This window comes from Monodelphis domestica, chromosome 5 (genome assembly GCF_027887165.1).
Source record: "Monodelphis domestica isolate mMonDom1 chromosome 5, mMonDom1.pri, whole genome shotgun sequence".
In the NCBI taxonomy this organism is placed as follows: Eukaryota; Metazoa; Chordata; class Mammalia; order Didelphimorphia; family Didelphidae; genus Monodelphis; species Monodelphis domestica.
In genome coordinates, this window is record NC_077231.1 from 132,849,564 (window position 1) to 132,867,393 (window position 17,830).

The 17,830-nt window shown below is 34.4% G+C and overlaps 1 protein-coding gene across 1 annotated transcript in view; it reads left to right on the forward strand.

The window, feature by feature from the left end:
* CMAS (cytidine monophosphate N-acetylneuraminic acid synthetase) overlaps positions 1 to 17,830 on the forward strand; it is a 41,455-nt gene that overhangs the window by 16,814 nt on the left and 6,811 nt on the right. The window contains exons 2-6 of the mRNA XM_001362435.5: positions 4,859 to 5,001; positions 9,674 to 9,829; positions 12,966 to 13,099; positions 16,409 to 16,503; positions 17,091 to 17,262. Coding sequence (XP_001362472.2) covers positions 4,859 to 5,001; positions 9,674 to 9,829; positions 12,966 to 13,099; positions 16,409 to 16,503; positions 17,091 to 17,262 — 700 coding nt within the window. The remainder of the gene's footprint in view (positions 1 to 4,858; positions 5,002 to 9,673; positions 9,830 to 12,965; positions 13,100 to 16,408; positions 16,504 to 17,090; positions 17,263 to 17,830) is intronic.

Below are 17,830 nucleotides of genomic sequence, written 5' to 3' on the forward strand. Positions count from 1 at the left end.
AGAAGGATCAGGTGAAAGAAATGGAGATGTGTTGCCAATAGAAGAGAAAACAGATGTGGCAAGTAGGAGATAGGATAGCTGTCTTCAAGTATTTAAGGGCTTTCACATGGGACAGGGGTTAGACTTGATATTTTGGGCCCCCAAACATGAACTAAGATCAGTGAGAATAAAAATTGTACCAGGGACACATTTAAGCTCATCACAATGACCTTCCTAACAATCAGAATGATCTGTATGTAGAATGGATGCAGGAGGTGTTAAGACTCCCTTCCCTAGAGGTCTTCAGGCCAAAGCTAGATGAGGGCTTGTTAACTGTAGTGCAGAGAGGATTCTTTTTTTGAGATACAGAGGGACTAGATAGATACCCTTTGATGTCCCTTCTTTACTTGGATATTTTGTGAGTCTGTGATTTGGCCAAATGTCAGTTATAGAGCATTCAGGTACTCTTAGATGTCATATTTCTATGATATATAGATTTATAATTTTAGAATTAGGAAGAACTATAAAATTATCTGTTTAGTCTTCCTATTTTAAATTTTACATTTTTCAGTTATTGTTGTGTGGAGAGTGTTACTTCGTTGGTAGAGAGAATTCCTATTTAGGAACTCCCACTGATGCTGATTGATATCTGCAATTAAAAGTCTTTTTTATTTTTATGATTTTTAGAATATTTTTCCATGGTTATATGATTCATGTTCTCTTTTTCCCCTCCTCCTGGAGTTGACATGCAATTCCACTGGTTTATACATGTTTTATTACTCAAAACCCATTTCTATAACATTCATATTTGTAATAAGAGTAATCTTTTAAAAACCACAGCCCCAAATTACATACCCATATAATAGAGTGATGAATCACATATTTTTCTTTTGCATTTCTACTACCATAGTTCTTTCTCTAGATGTGGATAACATTCTTTTTCGTAAGTTCCATGGGATTGTTCTTGATTATTGCTTTTAGTAGCAGAGTCTATTACATTTGATCATTCCATAGTGTTTCACTTTCTGTATACAGTGTTCTCCTGATTCTGTCCATTTTACACCAAATCAGTTCATGGAGGTCTTTCCAGTTCATATCGAAATCAAACAGTTCATCATTCCTTATAGCACAATTCCATCACCTCCGTATACCACAACTTATTCCCCAATCAAGGGACACCCCCTGGTTTTCCAATTTTTTCCACCACAAAAGACACAGCTATAAATATTTTTGTACAAACATTTTTTGAATCTCTTTGGGGTACAAACCCAATAGTGGTATAGCTGGATCAAAGAACTGAAATCTTTTAAAGTCCTTTGGGCATAATTCCAAATTGCCTTCAAAATTGGTTGGATCCAGGTTGGATCAATTCATGAATCCACAAGCAGTGCATTAGTGTACATGCATTTGTATAGCATAAATGCATTTGCCACATCCCCTCCCACATTTATTATTTTCCTTTATTGTCATATTGGCCAATCTCCTAGGTATGCAGTGGTACCACAGAGTTGTTTTGATAATCAGGAGGGATTTAGAACACTTTATCATGTGATTATTTATAGTTTTGATTTCTTCATTTGAAAACTGCCTATTCATATCCCTTGAACATTTTCATTTGGGGAATGGCTTGATTTCTTGTAAATTTGACTTAGCATCTTATACATTTGGGAAATTAGACCTTTGTCAGAGAATTTTTGTCATAAAAAAAATTTTCCCCCAATTTGTTGTTTCCCTTCTAATTTTGCTTGCATTGGTTTTGTTTGTACAAAACGTTTTAAACTCAATATAATCAAAATTATTCATTTTATATCTTGTAGTATTCTCTGTCTCTTGCTCTGCAATTTAAAGTCTTAAAAACAACAGCAGCAATAACCCTTACAATCAGTACTATATATGAGTTCCAAGGCATAAGAGTGGTAAGGTCTAGGCAGTGGTGGTTAAATGACTTGCCCAGGGTCACACAGCTAGGAAGTGTCTGAGGCCAGATTTAAACCTAAGACCACCCATCTCTAGGCCTGGCTCTCAATTCACCGAGCAACCCAGTTGCCCCACAATTTGCAGTCTTGAAGAATTACCCAGAGCATTAAAAAGTTTGTGCTTCTTATTTTTCACTTTACTATCTCAGACTTAATATGCTTTTTGTTAGCTTAAGATGATTCCTTATTTATCCAGTGATAGTTACTGTTTGACTATTTCTAAAATATTTCAAATTCTTAGTCTCAAAAATATCTGATTATTGAAGCAGATATTAGACTAAATCAGTCTCTTTCAAATATGTTTAAAAAACAAAGTTCATCATTGCTCATCAATAAAAAGGCTATTCTACTCTGGCACTGTGGAGATAGCATTGGGAAGAAAACTGGATTTAGAACAAGAGGGATTCGATTTTAAGTCTGGATCTATAGCATTTACTGTTTGGATGGCCTTAGATAAATTATTTTACTTCTTTGGACCTTAATTTTTTTTATCTATAAAATGAAAGGATTGGACCATGATCTCTATAAATATATTTATCATTTTTAGATCTATGATCTTATGAATCAGAATTCAATAAAATACAACTTTTATGGCCTAGGATGGGACCAAAATCCTTTAAACACATTTTCTGAAAAAGCAAAAGTGAGCTTTTAAGTTTTAATGGAAATATATGTTTAAATAATAGGAAATAAAGCAGACTATTTTTCTCTTTCCCTCTATTAATCTATAAAACTATGGTAAGATACATTTAAAAAACATGAACAGTTTACAAAATTCATTAAAATTTGTGCCAAGTCATCTCATTGCCTAAAACTAGGTGTTCCTTCATGACAGAGACTTATTACTTTTTGTCTTAAATAGTGCTTACACCCAGTCAAATGCTCAATAATTGTTTATTGGTTTTGTAAAACTGGCATATCCCTCAAGCCTTAAGGGGTCCCCAAACTTTTTACACAGGGGGCCAGTTCACTGTCCCTCAGACCTTTGGAGGGCCAGACTATAAAAAAAAACTATGAACAAATCTGTATACCACTGTCTGGGATAGCGGAGGCTGCAGTGCTGGTTGTGATGGGCCTGTCACACCTTGCACAGGCCCATCACTGCCACCACTATACCAAGCAGTATACATAGTGAAGAATCCCCTCCCCCAGATTGCCACTCTCCATGCTGACATCTTCCATCGTGCAGCCACATAATCCTTTGTGTGGAGCCTCCGTTTCTCAGAACAATGCACCATGCAAAGGGTTATGTCTGGGGCAGTACTGAGTGAAGCAAGACTTTTGCTTTGTGGTGCTGCCACATACAATGCTCCTCTCACCAACCACCAATGAAAGAGGTGCCCATTCCAGAAGTGCAGTGGGGGCCAGATAAATGGCTTTAGGGGGCTGCAGTTTGGGGACCCCTGCTTTAAGGCAATATTATAAAGAGATTTTTACTTTTCTTACTCAGTAAGTTGTAATATAGAACCTTGCACAAATCTTTTCTTGGAGTTTTGGAAAATTAGATAAAAAAGTCATATTTATAAAAAAGCCTTTTGGTAAAATAAAGACCAATTTTTTTGCTGTGGCAGCCTACATTTCCAGTAAGGAACTGAATAAATCCACAAAAGAGATAGAACTTGTGTTAGGTGCCTTAGAATTTTAGAATATTTGACCTTGGAAGGGACTTTAAAAATCAACATTTCCTGCTTTGGGCACTAAGTTCTTTTTTCCCCTAACTTCCTCATTTATAAAATGAGGAATTTGGACTAGGATTATTTATAAAGTTAATCCCAACTCTTAAATCTAGCATTCTATAAACAGCCTTGGTTTACAAGTGAGGAAATTCAGTTGCTGAGAGGTATATAACTTGTCTTACATTCACACAGAAAATGAGTGGCATAGCCAAGGCTAGTAACTCAGGTCTTTTAATTTCCCTGTCTTTGTCTTGGTTACAGAACTTTATCTTTCAGTAGTATAGAAAATGAGGGTTTAAGTCAGTGAAGCTACTGCTAAATTCAATAATCATTGGTAAAACAATTAGGGGTAAATTTCCAGTTTTAGTTTTAATATTGTTCCATTAATGGAAGACAGCTAGTAATTATGTGAGAATCCTAATTCCTAAGTCAGCTGTTTGTCTATAAAGCCACTAAAGTGATTTTATGAAAATGAAGGACTAAATTACCCCTTTCCCAGAAAACTCCAGTGACTCCCTTTTGCCTCTAGGAAAAAAATACAAAATGCTGTTTGGTATTCAAACCCTTCATAACCTAGTCCCTTTCTACCTTTCAGGTTCATCTCACTCTCTGTCCTATTTGATCCAGTGACACTGGCTTTACTGTTACATATATAAGACATTTAATTTCTTGATTCAAGGCATATTCTCTGCCTGAAAAACACTCTCCCTCTTCCATACTAATGTCCTCCCTTATTTCTTTTTTAGTCCCAACTAAAATCCTACCTTTTACAAAACCTCACTCCTCTTAATTCCAGTACTTTCACTCGATTAATCATTTCATAGTTATCCTATATGATGCTTTTTTTGTTTTTATGTGGTCTCCCCTATTAGATTATAGGCCCCTTGAGGGCAGAAACACTTTTACCTTTTTTCTCCAGTGTATAACAATGCTTTCACACATAGTAGGTACAGTGATCCCTCACCTACCATGGGAGTTATGTTCCAGAGACCCCCATAATAGGTCAAAAATTTGCAAAGTAGCAACATTATATCATTGTTCCATAATGCAAACATTCTTTGTTGAACTCCTGTTAGTAGTATTATAAAACTAAAATTCCAAATTGTATTTATTTTTGCCTTTCATCAATTTCAGTAGTCTTACAGGAAATTTACAAACTGAGGCTATTCACCTTCATTTCAAAGCTCTTTATTGATTTTGGGGATTGTGCTTTTTATCCATGTATAGCATATGGGTTTCTACCGATCATGATGAAATTGAGAAAGTTGCCAAGCAGTGTGGAGCACAAGTTCACCGAAGAAGTTCAGAAGTTTCAAAAGACAGTTCAACTTCTTTAGATGCAATAACAGAGTTTCTAAGTTATCATAATGGTATGTATTTAATTACTAGTTTATTTTTTTAAGTAAGTGCATGTTTTGTTTTTGTTGGGATGGGATTTTACTATATTTAATTATATGATAACCTGATTTACTTTTTAAAAAATATTTTATTTTTTCCCAATTACATATAAAAACAATGTTAAAAATTTTTAAATATATTTTCAGTTTCAGATTCTCTCCTTCCTTCCCTCCCTTCCCAACTACTTGAGAAGCCAAGCAATATGATAAAGATTATACATGTGCAGGCATGCAAAACTATTTCCATATTAGTCATGTTGTGAAAGAAAACACAAACCAAAAAAACCCAATAACAACCCAAGAAAAATAAAGTAAAAAAAATGTTTTCTTCAATCTGCATTTAGACTTCATCAGTTCTTTGTCTGGAGATGGATAGCATTTTTCATCATAAGTCCTTCAAAATTATCTGGAATCATATTTCTGATAGTAGCAAAGTAATTAATCATTGATCATCATACAATATTGCTGTTACTATGTTTAGTGTTCTAGTTATTATCATTTCACTTTGCATCAGTTCATGTAAGTCTTCACAGAATTTTTTAAGAGTATCTTGTTTGTCATTTCTTATAACACAATAATATCATATACTACAACTTTTTCATCCATTCCCTAATTTTTAATTATGTTATTAGAAATGACAAATAGGGAAATATAAAGAAAATAAGAGAAATATATAAAGACATGAAAAGAGAATAAGGATATTACATATTATGATTGCATTTTTAAAAAACAGACACAAAATAAAGAGAAAAAAGTGTCAAAGTAAAACAAATCCAAAAGGAACTCAATAGGAGAGGATATTTATATTAGTACACATACATAACGTATTTTAAACAAATTGTAAATAATGTGGAGTTTATGGTTTTCACATTTTTTTTGTATTTATTTAAATGGTTTTTTTGGTGGTGGTGGTGGTGGTGGTGGTGACGACTAAGTACATAATAAAAGAAATTGCTCTCCCATTCCCCAGTTGATAAATGGTCAAGGGATATGAATAGGCAGTTCTCAGATAAAGAAATCAAAACTATCAATAATCCCATGGAAGAGTGAGAAATACAAATCAACACAACACTGAGGTACCACCTCACCCCTAGCAGACTGGCCAGTATGATAGCAAATGAAAGTGATAAATATTGGAGGGGATATGGCAAAATTGGGACACTAATACACTGCTAGTGGAGCTGTGAATTGGTCCAACCATTCTGGAGGGCAATTTGGAATTATGTGCAAAGAGCTTTAAAAGAATGCCTGCCCTTTGACCCAGCCATACCACTGCTGGGTTCATACCCCAAAAGAGATAATAAGGAAAAGGCTTGGAAAAAAATATTTATAGCCATGCTCTTTGTAGTGGCAAAAACTGGAAAATATGGGGATGCCCTCCAATTGAGGAATGGCTTAACAAATTGTGGTATCTGATGGTGACGGAATACTATTGTGCTGAAAGGAATAATGATCTGGAGGAATTCTCCAGGAATTGATGCAGAGCAAAAGGAGCAGAACCAGGAGAACACTCTACATAGAGACTTGTACATTGTGACATAATCAAATTTAATAAACTTTTCTCCTAGTAGCAATGCAAAGGCCCAGGACAATCCAGAAGAATTTATGAGAAAGAATGCTATCCACATCCAGAGAAAGAACTGTGGGAGTAGAAACACAGAAGAAAAACGTATGATCCATCACATGGTTCACTGGAGATATGATTGGGGTTTTGGCATTAAAAGATCACTCTACTTCAAATATGAATAACATGGAAATAGGTTTTGAACAATGATACATGTATAACCCAGTGGAATTGTTTGCCAGCTCCAGGAAGGGGAAGGAAGAGGAGAGGGAAAAATCATGAATCATGTAACCATGGAAAAATATTCTAAATTAATTAATTCACTCAAAAAAGAAAAAGGAAAAAAATTGCTCTCCAGAATGGTCATGCATTAATGTCTTAATTTTCCCATATCCCTTCCAACATTTTACTATTTTCCTTTTCTGTCATATTATCCTGTCTGAATGGTATGAGGTGGTAACTCAGTTATTTTAATTTGCATTTCTCTTATCAATAGGGATTTATAGCATTTTTTCTTATGATTATAGATAGCTTTGGTTACTTTGAAAATTGTCTATCCATATCCTTTGACCCATTTACCAAATGGAGAATGACTTGTATTCTTATAAACTTGATTAATTTCGCTACATAGTTGAGAAACAAGGCCTTTATTAAAGAAATTTGCTGTAACTTTTTTAATGTTTATGATTACTGTGTATTTCCTTCCATTCTATTTCCCCTCAATATTTATCCTTATTCTGTCTCTCATTTCACCTCATTCATTCTCTAAAGTGTTCTACATGTGACTACTATCTTAAATCCTTCCTTCTTTTTATCAGTATCCCTCTCTTCTCTTATCCCCTTCCCCTCCTCCTTTCCTATAGGGTAAGATTTATACTCATCTGAGTACCCACCCCTCTCTAAGCCAATTCTGTTGAATAAGATTCAAGTTTCTTACTCCTCCTTTTTCCATTTTCCCCTCCACTGTAAAAGATCTTTTCCTGCCTCTTTTATGTTAAATAATTTACCTCATTCAACTTTTCTCTTTCCCCTTCTCCCAATGCATTCCTCTTTCTTCCCTCTTAACATTATTTTTTTAGATATCGTCACATTCAAAGCAGACCTGTGCCCTTTAAATATATACAATCTATACACCCTAATTATGATCAAGTTCTTAGAAGTTACAATTATCATCTTCCAGTATAGGAATGTAAACAGTTTAACCTTGAATCCCTTCTGATTTTTCTTTCCTTTTTACCTTTTAATGCTTCTCTTGAGACTTGTATTTGAAATTCAGATTTTTGTTATTTCACCCCTGGTCTTTTTATCAGGTATCCTTAAAAGTCTTCTATTTTCTTGAATATTTGTTTTTCCCCTTTAAGATTATATTCCTTTTTCTGGGTAAGTAAGATTCCTGGTTGTAATCCTAGCTTGTTTGTCCTCTAGAATGTCGTATTCTAATCCCCTTTATTCCTTTGATATAGAAGTGACTAAATCTTATGTTATCCTGACTCTTATTGTGACATTGTATTAAAATTATTTCTTTCCTTCTCCTTGACCTAGGAGTTCTGAACTTTGACTAATATTTGGAGGAATTTTTATTTTGGAATGTCTTTTAGAAGGTGATCAGTGGATTCTTTCAATTTCTATTTTAGACTGGTTCAGGAATAAAGGGTAATTTCCCTTGATAATTTCTTTAGGCCCTTTTTTTGGCCTTGACTTTCTGGTAGTACAATAATTCTTGAATTATATCTCCTTGATCTTTTTTGGGGGGGTCAGTTGTTCTAGTGAGATAGTTCACATTTTCTTCAATTTTTAAAATTCTCTTTATTTTGTTTTATTGTTTCTTTTTTTTTTAAAATCCTTTCCTTCTATCTTAGAATAAATGCTAAATATTGGTTCTAAAACAGAAGAGTGGTAATCAGCAGGCAATTGGGGTTAAGTGACTGGTCCAAGGTCACACAGCTATGAAGTTTCTGAGGTCAGATCTAAACCAAGGTCTTCCTGTCTCCAGATTTAACTCTAGTCACTGAGCCACTTAACTGCCCTTGTTTTATTATTTTTTGATATCCCATCGCCTCATTGACTCCTATTTACCCCATTCTAATTATTAAGGAATTATTTTCATTGATGGGTTTTATACTTTTTCCATGTGGCTAATTCTACTTTTTAACGAGTTCTCTTCAGTGAATTTTTGTACCTTCTGTATCATTTGCTGTAGTATGTTTTTAAGATACTATTTTCTTCAACATTATTTGTATCTCTTTTACTAAGCTATTGATTCTTTTGCTTGGAATTTCTTACATTGCTCCCATTTCCCCCCAATTTTTTCTCTTCTTCTCTTATTTGATTTTTAAAATCCTTTTTCTGCTCTTCTAGAAATTTGGAGGTCAGGGGCCTGAGACCAATTCACATTTTTCTTTGAGGACTTAAATATAGCAGTTTTAACTTTTTGTCTTCTAAGTTTTTGTTTTGATCTCTGTCACTATAATAGCTTCTATGGTCAGATTATTTTTTTGTTGCTGTTGCTATTTGCTCATTTTTCAGGGCTATTTTTTTGCTTTTAATTTTATATTAAATTTGGACTCTACTCTCAGATTGGTGAGGGGATTATCCCAAGGTTCAGCTGTTTTCTGAGATAATTCTGAGAATCTGTAAGTTTTCAATTCTTCTGAGGTGATGTAATCATAGTGCCAGGGTAATGAGTAGTACTAGCCCACCAGAGTCTGTGAATATAGGAAAGTGAGGTCTCTGGTCACAGTGTGGGCCTTGACATTGCTGTACTGCACTCCACTCTCTCTTTAGTGCAACAGCTCTTTCTTGTCAATCTTCTAGGTTGTCTTGGCTTGGAAAAAAAATGTTGAATGCCATCATTTTGTGGGACCTGCTACTCCAGAATTCAGTTTGAACTGTTCTTTTAAAGTTGTTTGAGAGGAATTTGGGAGACTTCAGACAAGTCCCTGACTATTCTCCGCTCTTTTGCAACCTGATTTACTTTATGATGAATTGAATGTAAAAGTTAGAAACGTCTCTTCACTGGCACAAATTTTTATTTTGTTAAAATCATTATGACACATTTTTTTCATCTTTTGTCTTCTTAAGAGGTTGATATCATAGGAAATATCCAAGCTACTTCCCCTTGTTTACATCCTGCTGACCTTCAGAAAGTGGCAGAAATGATCCGAGAAGATGGATATGATTCTGTTTTCTCTGTTGTGAGGCGTCATCAATTTCGGTGGAGTGAAATTCAGAAAGGAGGTAACTTGACATTTTAATTTTTTCTAGTCTCAACTAATTATAGAAAGGCTCAATTTTTCTTTCTTACTAGGTATGTTATGAGAAGTGAATGTAAGTACATAATAGTAGTGTGATTTATGGAAACAATAACAAGATAGTCTTGATACAGTGGTTTATAGAATAAGAAGTCAAATATTAGGAACCTTCATTTTAGTAGACAGAACAATTGTCAGTAAAATAAAAGCTAATAAAGTAAGGAAGGGCATGATATGTGGTTACATATCAAAGCCTAAAATTATCCACCCCTTAAAACTTGAAAGAAGAGTTTTAGGAAGTAAGCCTTCACATATTAAAGTGTTAGGTTTTGCCCAAAGAAGAGCTAAAACATAAATAGGTTAAAGACAAATATTTTCATAACTGACAAATCCAAAATGATATTTTAAGGGAAAGTAGGGATTTAAGGGCAAAGGATAAGAGATGGGAGTAGGAGTGAGGGTGACTGGAGGTACCAGGAGTTTTTTGCTACTATGGTATTTTTTAATGTTCTTGTGCTTTTTCTTCCTTCCATCTTGACTAAGTCAATTTACTACAATTATTTTGGTATATGAAATGCTAAATTTATAAGTTTCTTTCTGCTGGTGAGATTATTATTAAGCACAGAAATCCCATTTTAAATAATAAATGGCAAAATTATCTCTACAGTTATTTCTCCTTAAGAGAATATCTCCAGATTGAACTCACTGTTGAAAATTTCATTTCATTGATAATTTCTGTATATATATCACATTTCCAAATGTAGTCTTCTCTCCAGCTCCTTTGAAAGAGTATTCCCTTAGAATAAAGAGTTAAAACAAAAGGGAAAAAAGTTGAGCAAAGCTAATCAGATTATATCAACTTTACACACCCACAGACCCCAACCTCTGCAAAGAAGCAGTGATAATGGGCATACTTCTATTTAAAACTGAGTATTTAGTAGAAGGATCCTAACTTATAAAAATAAAAACTAATCACTAGATTAAAAATATGCAAATTATGGTAGTATATTCATCCTTTTTAAAACTATTGTAAAACATTGTAAATATTTTGTAAATTATAAATGTAAAGGTAAAACATTGACTAAGCTGATTACCAGGTGGTAGGAAGGTGAAGTAATTGAATACTTACAATTTAAGAGGGAGTTAACATTTCTGAAAATGGAATAGATTTTTTAAGTGACATTTTTTTTTAGTAATCACCATAGATGTCAGTAAGATAGCTTCAGAAATGTTTTTTGTCTTAAAAAATAATATAAGAGAGGGGAAGGGAATGTACTCCAAGAGGGAGATTTGGAACCTGAGGTATGGAGATGGGGAAGGAGAGGAGAAAGAACCCTCCTTCCTCAAAAGCAGGGTTCAGGGGAGACAGCAGCTGTAACGGGTTAGCTCAGAGAGAGGAGAGGGGGGTTGAAGATTTTCCCCCTTCTGCCTTTCCTCCTTAGATAAAGCTGTTCTCCCCAATTCGCTCTTGTCCCTCTTGTCCCCCCTCCACTACTCGTGACTCAAAAGGTCTCCCCTTGATCTGTTCACTCACACTCAGCTTGGGGACCAGATAACTTTTAATATTAACTCAATCAGATAATACAAAAGGAATAACGATTAGGGAAGAATGGGAAAAGGAAAGTGGGGAAAGGGGGTCCCTGTCTCTATCTAAGCCCTTTTCCTCCCTCCTTGAGTTTGGGGGGTAACTCAGGCATTGGCAGCCTGAGCCCCCTGAGAGAAAGTCAGGTTGACTCACCCCTGGGCAACAGGAGTTGAGGTAAAGTCTGCTCAGGTTTCTCTTCAGAAGTCCCTTTAATTGGGAAGTGTTGGGGGGAAAAGATTTCCAGTCACCAGCAGGAAAGTGGGTAACCCTCAGGAGAAAGTCTTTATCCACCTTCTCCCTTTGACATCTCCAGACGGAGAGACCCTCACTGTTCTCCCAGCCAGAGTCTTCTCTCCTCAGGAAATTCACTCCTAGGGCCCCTCCCCCATCAAGGTGATCAATTTCATATACTCTTCAGTCTGGCACTTTTTCTCTAGTGGCAGCCTCTATCACATTTTCCAACAATTGCTGACTAATAGCTACTATGCATATAGCATTTTTAAGATCTGCAGAATACTTTACAAATATATCATAACATCACCATCAGCTTGTTTCAATTTTGTTTGCTTACATACTGCTTTGTTATTCACAATACTTTGTTAAAATATCTCCATCCAAGTGAAACTTGTGATAACTGAGGTATACACAAGCATCAAATAATATATAAATAAATTACATATCACTTACTTTTAACATATTAAAGTATTCTAGTGTACTAAGGAAAACTGAGCAGGAGGGACATCTCTTAGCTGGAACAAATTGTCTTTAGTTCCTTGGTATACCTGAGGTCATAATCCAGAGTTATTATAGGGGACCGACCTATAGACCAGAGGTGTAAAACATGCATCTAGCAGCCTGCAAGACTCCAAACAACACTAAAATGTAATTGATATATTTGACAAAATTAATAAAAACACAGTAAAATGTTGATAACATTTTAAAACCTTGTTAAAATATGGTCCACAGGGGTCCTTATGTACAGATTAGTGGCGCCTGTTTCTATTTGAGTTTAGTAATTCTGTAGAGTTGAATCAGATAACTGCAGAAGTGTTTTTCTAAAAATTTCTAAATAATAGCAAAGCCCCTATTTACATTACACTTTTAAGGTCTGCAGGACACTTTACAAATACTATTCCATAACACCACTGTCTGATTAAAAACTAAACTCAAATAAAAAACTCAAATTTGAGTTTCACACTGCTACTTTAGACTTTTCCAGGAATTTAGACTTCTAGTAGGGGTTTCTTACATCTTTGAGATGTATCATCAAGCAATTACTAGGAGCTAGAAAATATCTTTCTACTAATATGTTTTAGAAATTTATGAAAAAATCATTTAGCCATATCATCCATTCCCTTAATCAATTTAGTTCATTGAGATTTTGTTATTACATTGTATATAATTGCTCATTTTTACAAAAAGTTCTGATCCTGAATTATTCCAAAAGAATCATTCTTGCCAGAAAAAATAAGAATATTGAGATGTGCCATTAGTAGATTTGCAACATTATGAATTGACTATAGTCTTTTACTTCCAGTAAGTGAAGTAACAGAGCCTCTGAATTTGAATCCAGCCAAGCGGCCTCGTCGGCAAGACTGGGATGGAGAATTATATGAAAATGGCTCCTTTTATTTTGCCAAAAGGCATTTGATAGAAATGGGCTACCTACAGGTCTGTATATTCATTTTGCAAAAACCTTTTAAAGAATTTTACCCTATCTTACTTATGTTTGTGTCTTAAGTCCTGAAAAATGACAAGAGAAGTAGAGTTGCTAAATGGAATTGAATGTCAGCACTAGGGGGACCTGACTATTACTGACAAAACTGCTTTGGATGAGGCATTGCCATTCATGTTCATCCTCTGATGTTGATAACTAGAATACCATTAAGTTAACTTCAATTTATATCTATATCTTTGCATACTGTAAAAATTAAATTATATCTCTAATAAAAATATTATATTTTATGAGGTTTATTAAGGATCATTAGAAATCAAGGAATAAAGAGGATACAAAATAAAAACCAATAAAAATCAGCTCATGGCTGATTAGCCCATTTAAAATCCCCACACCTAGCTTACCACTATACTTGCTGCATCATTGCAAAGGAAGCCAGCATGGGAGGCATTACTTAAAGTTAAATACCAATTATGATCTCGCCAACATGGAGACTCAGGAGAGATTATAGAGAATTCTGGGAAATACCAAGGACTTCTGGGGAATGAAGTCTAGGGTTCAAAATCTCCATTTTTACAAGACTATACTATAGTATATATATAGTATTCTATACATAAAGATATTCTGTATGTAAAGACATATATCTTCAAATATGAAAAGGATTATTGCAACATTCATATTCTATTAAAAACACTAATCTATTTTAAATCCATATTCAAGGTACTCTTCACTTATAGCATTACTACTTAATAATTGCCTCTTTGTTATGAAAGTTTACCTGAAAAGAAAATTCCATAGAGTTCTATCATGTTATCATAAGTTTATCTAAAACACCATGTTTGAGAGGGAAAAAAAAAAAGCTTTTCACCTCCTTACCAGTTTACAAACTTTATACAAAATATCAAATGTTTAGGAAAAATCATACTAATCAATTACAGATGATTCCCATCTGAGAAACATGGTCCAGAAACCATACCATCAAGAAAACCAGTATTCCTCTACCCATTAGAAATTATCTCTCATCCACATAATTACTAAGGTAGGAAATCATATTCCCTTCCCACTGACATCAAAATATTTTAATGATTATGAATCCTTTCCCTCCAGGCCCCCTAACTAGAAGTTTTAAATTAGGGCTAAATATTATTTCTTCTATTAGTTCATACTTAATTTCCACAAGTGGATATGGTTCAATGGTATGGCAAATTTTCCTGTCCTCCATTTTCTCTTGTGTTATAACTAGAAGAGAAATCGCAGGGACCCTTATATAATCTCCGAGTTGAAGAGAAGTAGAAAGAAAAAGGATCTGTTCATATATGTTATTATGATACAGGCCTCTTTATCTCTATTTTCTCTCCCTGGGCTGCCTTAGAGATTTCTTCCTGATAGAAGTCATCCAGCTCTTCTTTGGACCATACTTTTAGAAGAACTGAGATGGGGAACTATTCTTTATAATTTAAAGTAGAATTTCACATTAAAGGGGAAAAATGGTAATTTTGGCATCAGCAATATTTAAAAGTAATCTAAGTTTCTTGGTGGATTTGTTTTGATATAAAGAGAAAAAATACTCTCTATATTTGGTTCAAAAATTTATTGGTTTATGTTAGTAATGTCTTTTGCATTTTTTAGTTCTCCAGAAATCCAGAAGTTATATATATTGTAATAAAATTTTTTTCTAGAAAGTTACTAAATTTTGCATACCTTTTGACCCAGACATCTTTTGGGAATGACCTAACAGATTATAATATATGAAAGTAATGAGATATTATTGTACCATTAAAAAATGGACACCTTCAAAGGAAACTTGAACGATCTTTATGAACCAGTGTAGAGTGAAGTGATCAGAATTAGGAAAACAATGACAACAATATTATAGTGGAAAATAACTTTGAAAAACTGTAGAACTCTGCTCAATGCAACATCTTTCCCCTTCAAACCTCCCTAATCCTTACTTCTCTATTACTGGTAAGGATAACACCATCCTCTCAGTCATGCAGGCTTATAATCTAGGAGTTATCCTTGTCTCCTCATTCTCTTTTGTCCCCCATATCCAATCTGTTACCAAGGCCTGTCAACTTTATCTTTGTAATATTTTTCAAGTATGCCCCCTCCTCTCCTCTGATACTGCCACCGCCCCAGTACAGACCCCATCATCCCACATCTAGACTCCCTGGCATAAATCTCTCCTCATTAGTATCCATGCTTCATTCACTGTCAAAGTGATCTTCCTAAAGCTCAATTGTGATCACGTAACCACAGCCTACTCAGTAAATTCCAGTGGCTTCCTATAACCTTTAGTATCAAATATAAAAACCTTTGTTTGGCATCCCAAAATTCATAGGATCTGCCCTGCCTTTCCAGTCTTTTTAAGCCCCTGCTTCTAGCCACATGGACTCCAGCAATATTTGCTTCCTTACTCTTTCTTAAATCAGACATTCCATCTCCAGACTCCATTCATTTTTACTAACTGCCCCACCTGCCTGGAGTGCTCTTCCTTCTCACCTCTGCCTCATGGCTTCGCTGACTCACTTCAAGACCCTGATAAAATCCTATTGGATTTTGGGAAATTTTTTCCCAATTCCCTTTAATTCTAGTTCTTTTCTTTTATTAATTATCTCTGCTTTGTCTTGTAAATAGCTTGTTTGTACCTAATTGTTTGTATGTTGTCTTCCTCATTAGACTCTGAGCTCCTAAAGAGCAGGAACTGTTTTTTGTCTTTCTATTCCTAGTGCATTGGACAGTGCCTGGCACATTGTTGTTGTTGTTGTTTAGTTGTGCAATAGTTATCCATGGGATTTTATTAGCAAGGATACTGAAGTGGTTTGCCTTTTCCTTCTCCAGTGGATCCAGTGAATTCTTTTATGAGGCAATCAGAGATTAAATGACTTGCCTAGGGTCACACAGCTAGGATAAGTGTCTGAAACTGGATTTGAACTCAGGTCTTCCTGACTCAGCCTTAACTGCTCTTAATCACTGAGCCACAACTATCTCTTGTTTATCTCTCACATGGTAGGTACTTAATAATATTTGACTTAGTGAGTGAAGATTAAACCTGTCAGAAAGGTGATAAACTTGGAATGCAAAATGAGATATAAATCTTTGGACATGGTCGATGTGAGAATTTATTTCATTGTATTGTACATATTTATTACAAAAGATTTTTTTGTTGTTTCTTTTTTCAAAGGGTGACATTGGAAAGGAGAAATAATAAATAATTGATTAATCTAAAAAACTTCTTGATGGAACAGTAATAGCTATATTTGATGCTAAGAAGTAATACTTTTGACATTAATTTTTTTTAATAGGGTGGGAAGATGGCCTATTATGAAATGCGAGCTGAACACAGTGTAGACATTGATGTTGATATTGATTGGCCTATTGCAGAACAAAGAGTATTGAGGTAAGAGCCAACTATATTTATACTTAACAAATAGACTAAATTCTAATTACATTACAACAAAGTGTCCAAATGGTCATTTATAATTAACTTACATGTTGTTATGATGGTACTCAATATAGTTTGTCTGGTTCTATAAAACCACGCCATCTTAGACTACCTTAATCTTGTTCTACAATAAAGTATAAGAATTCATACTTTTATGTGTGGGCATAGATGTTTTTATGCAGAAGCAAGTCTTCCTTTATTATTTATGTCTATGACTTGAAAGATTAAGAAGATAACATGTTTATTAAATTGCAGGCTCTTTATGAGTTAGAGTGCTAGACTTGGAGTCAAGAAGAATATTGTTATTTTCTATATTGGAATCCTTCCTCAGCACCAGTTACTTGACCATCCAAATGACATATTTATACTCTGAAACTCAGTTTTTTCATCTGTAAATTGGAGATAATAATAGTGATAATAGCTACCTCTAGGTTTTTATTGTGAGGCTCAAGTAAGATGATTATATAAAGTGCTTTTAAACCAAAGACTACTATATTTGGATTCAAAAAGACCTTGTCAAATTTGGATTTGGTTTCTTTCAGATATGGCTATTTTGGCAAAGAGAAGCTTAAGGAAATAAAGCTCCTAGTTTGCAATATTGATGGATGTCTCACCAATGGTCACATTTATGTATCAGGAAACCAAGAAGAAATAATATCTTATGATGTTAGAGATTCAATTGGGATAAATTTATTAAAGAAAAGTGATATTGAGGTATTTACCCACTGAATTATACTACATTATATTTTTTATTTGGTCTCACAGAAAACTTGGGGAGAGAATCCTGAAATTTAAAATTTTTGGTAAAATATGAAATGTGGAAGAAGCCATCTTTTCTAGTTTTTACCTATAAAGAAATATGTTCTACAAAATTCCCCACTAGTTATCTTTCAGAGGCAACCCATTCAATTTTTAGTGCCCCAATAATAAGGGATTTTTCCCCTTATTTGATCCTACATCTGCTTCTTTGCAACTTCTACTCATCTATCCTTTAGGGCTAAGCAAAACATAAATCTTACACATGACAGCTATTTATATACAGAAAGATAGTTACCATACTTCCCTTAAATCTTTTCTGGGATAGCTTTCACAGTTCCTTTAGTTTTCACTCCATTATTTCAAGGCCCCTTACTATGCTAGTAATCCTCCTTTATATACTTTTTGAGTTGTCAATAGCCCTACTAAAATGTGCCAAAAGGAATTCAACAAAGTATTCTAGATGTGGTCTCATCAAGACAAAACTCAATGAGCCTATTTCTTCACACATTCTGGATATGGAGAC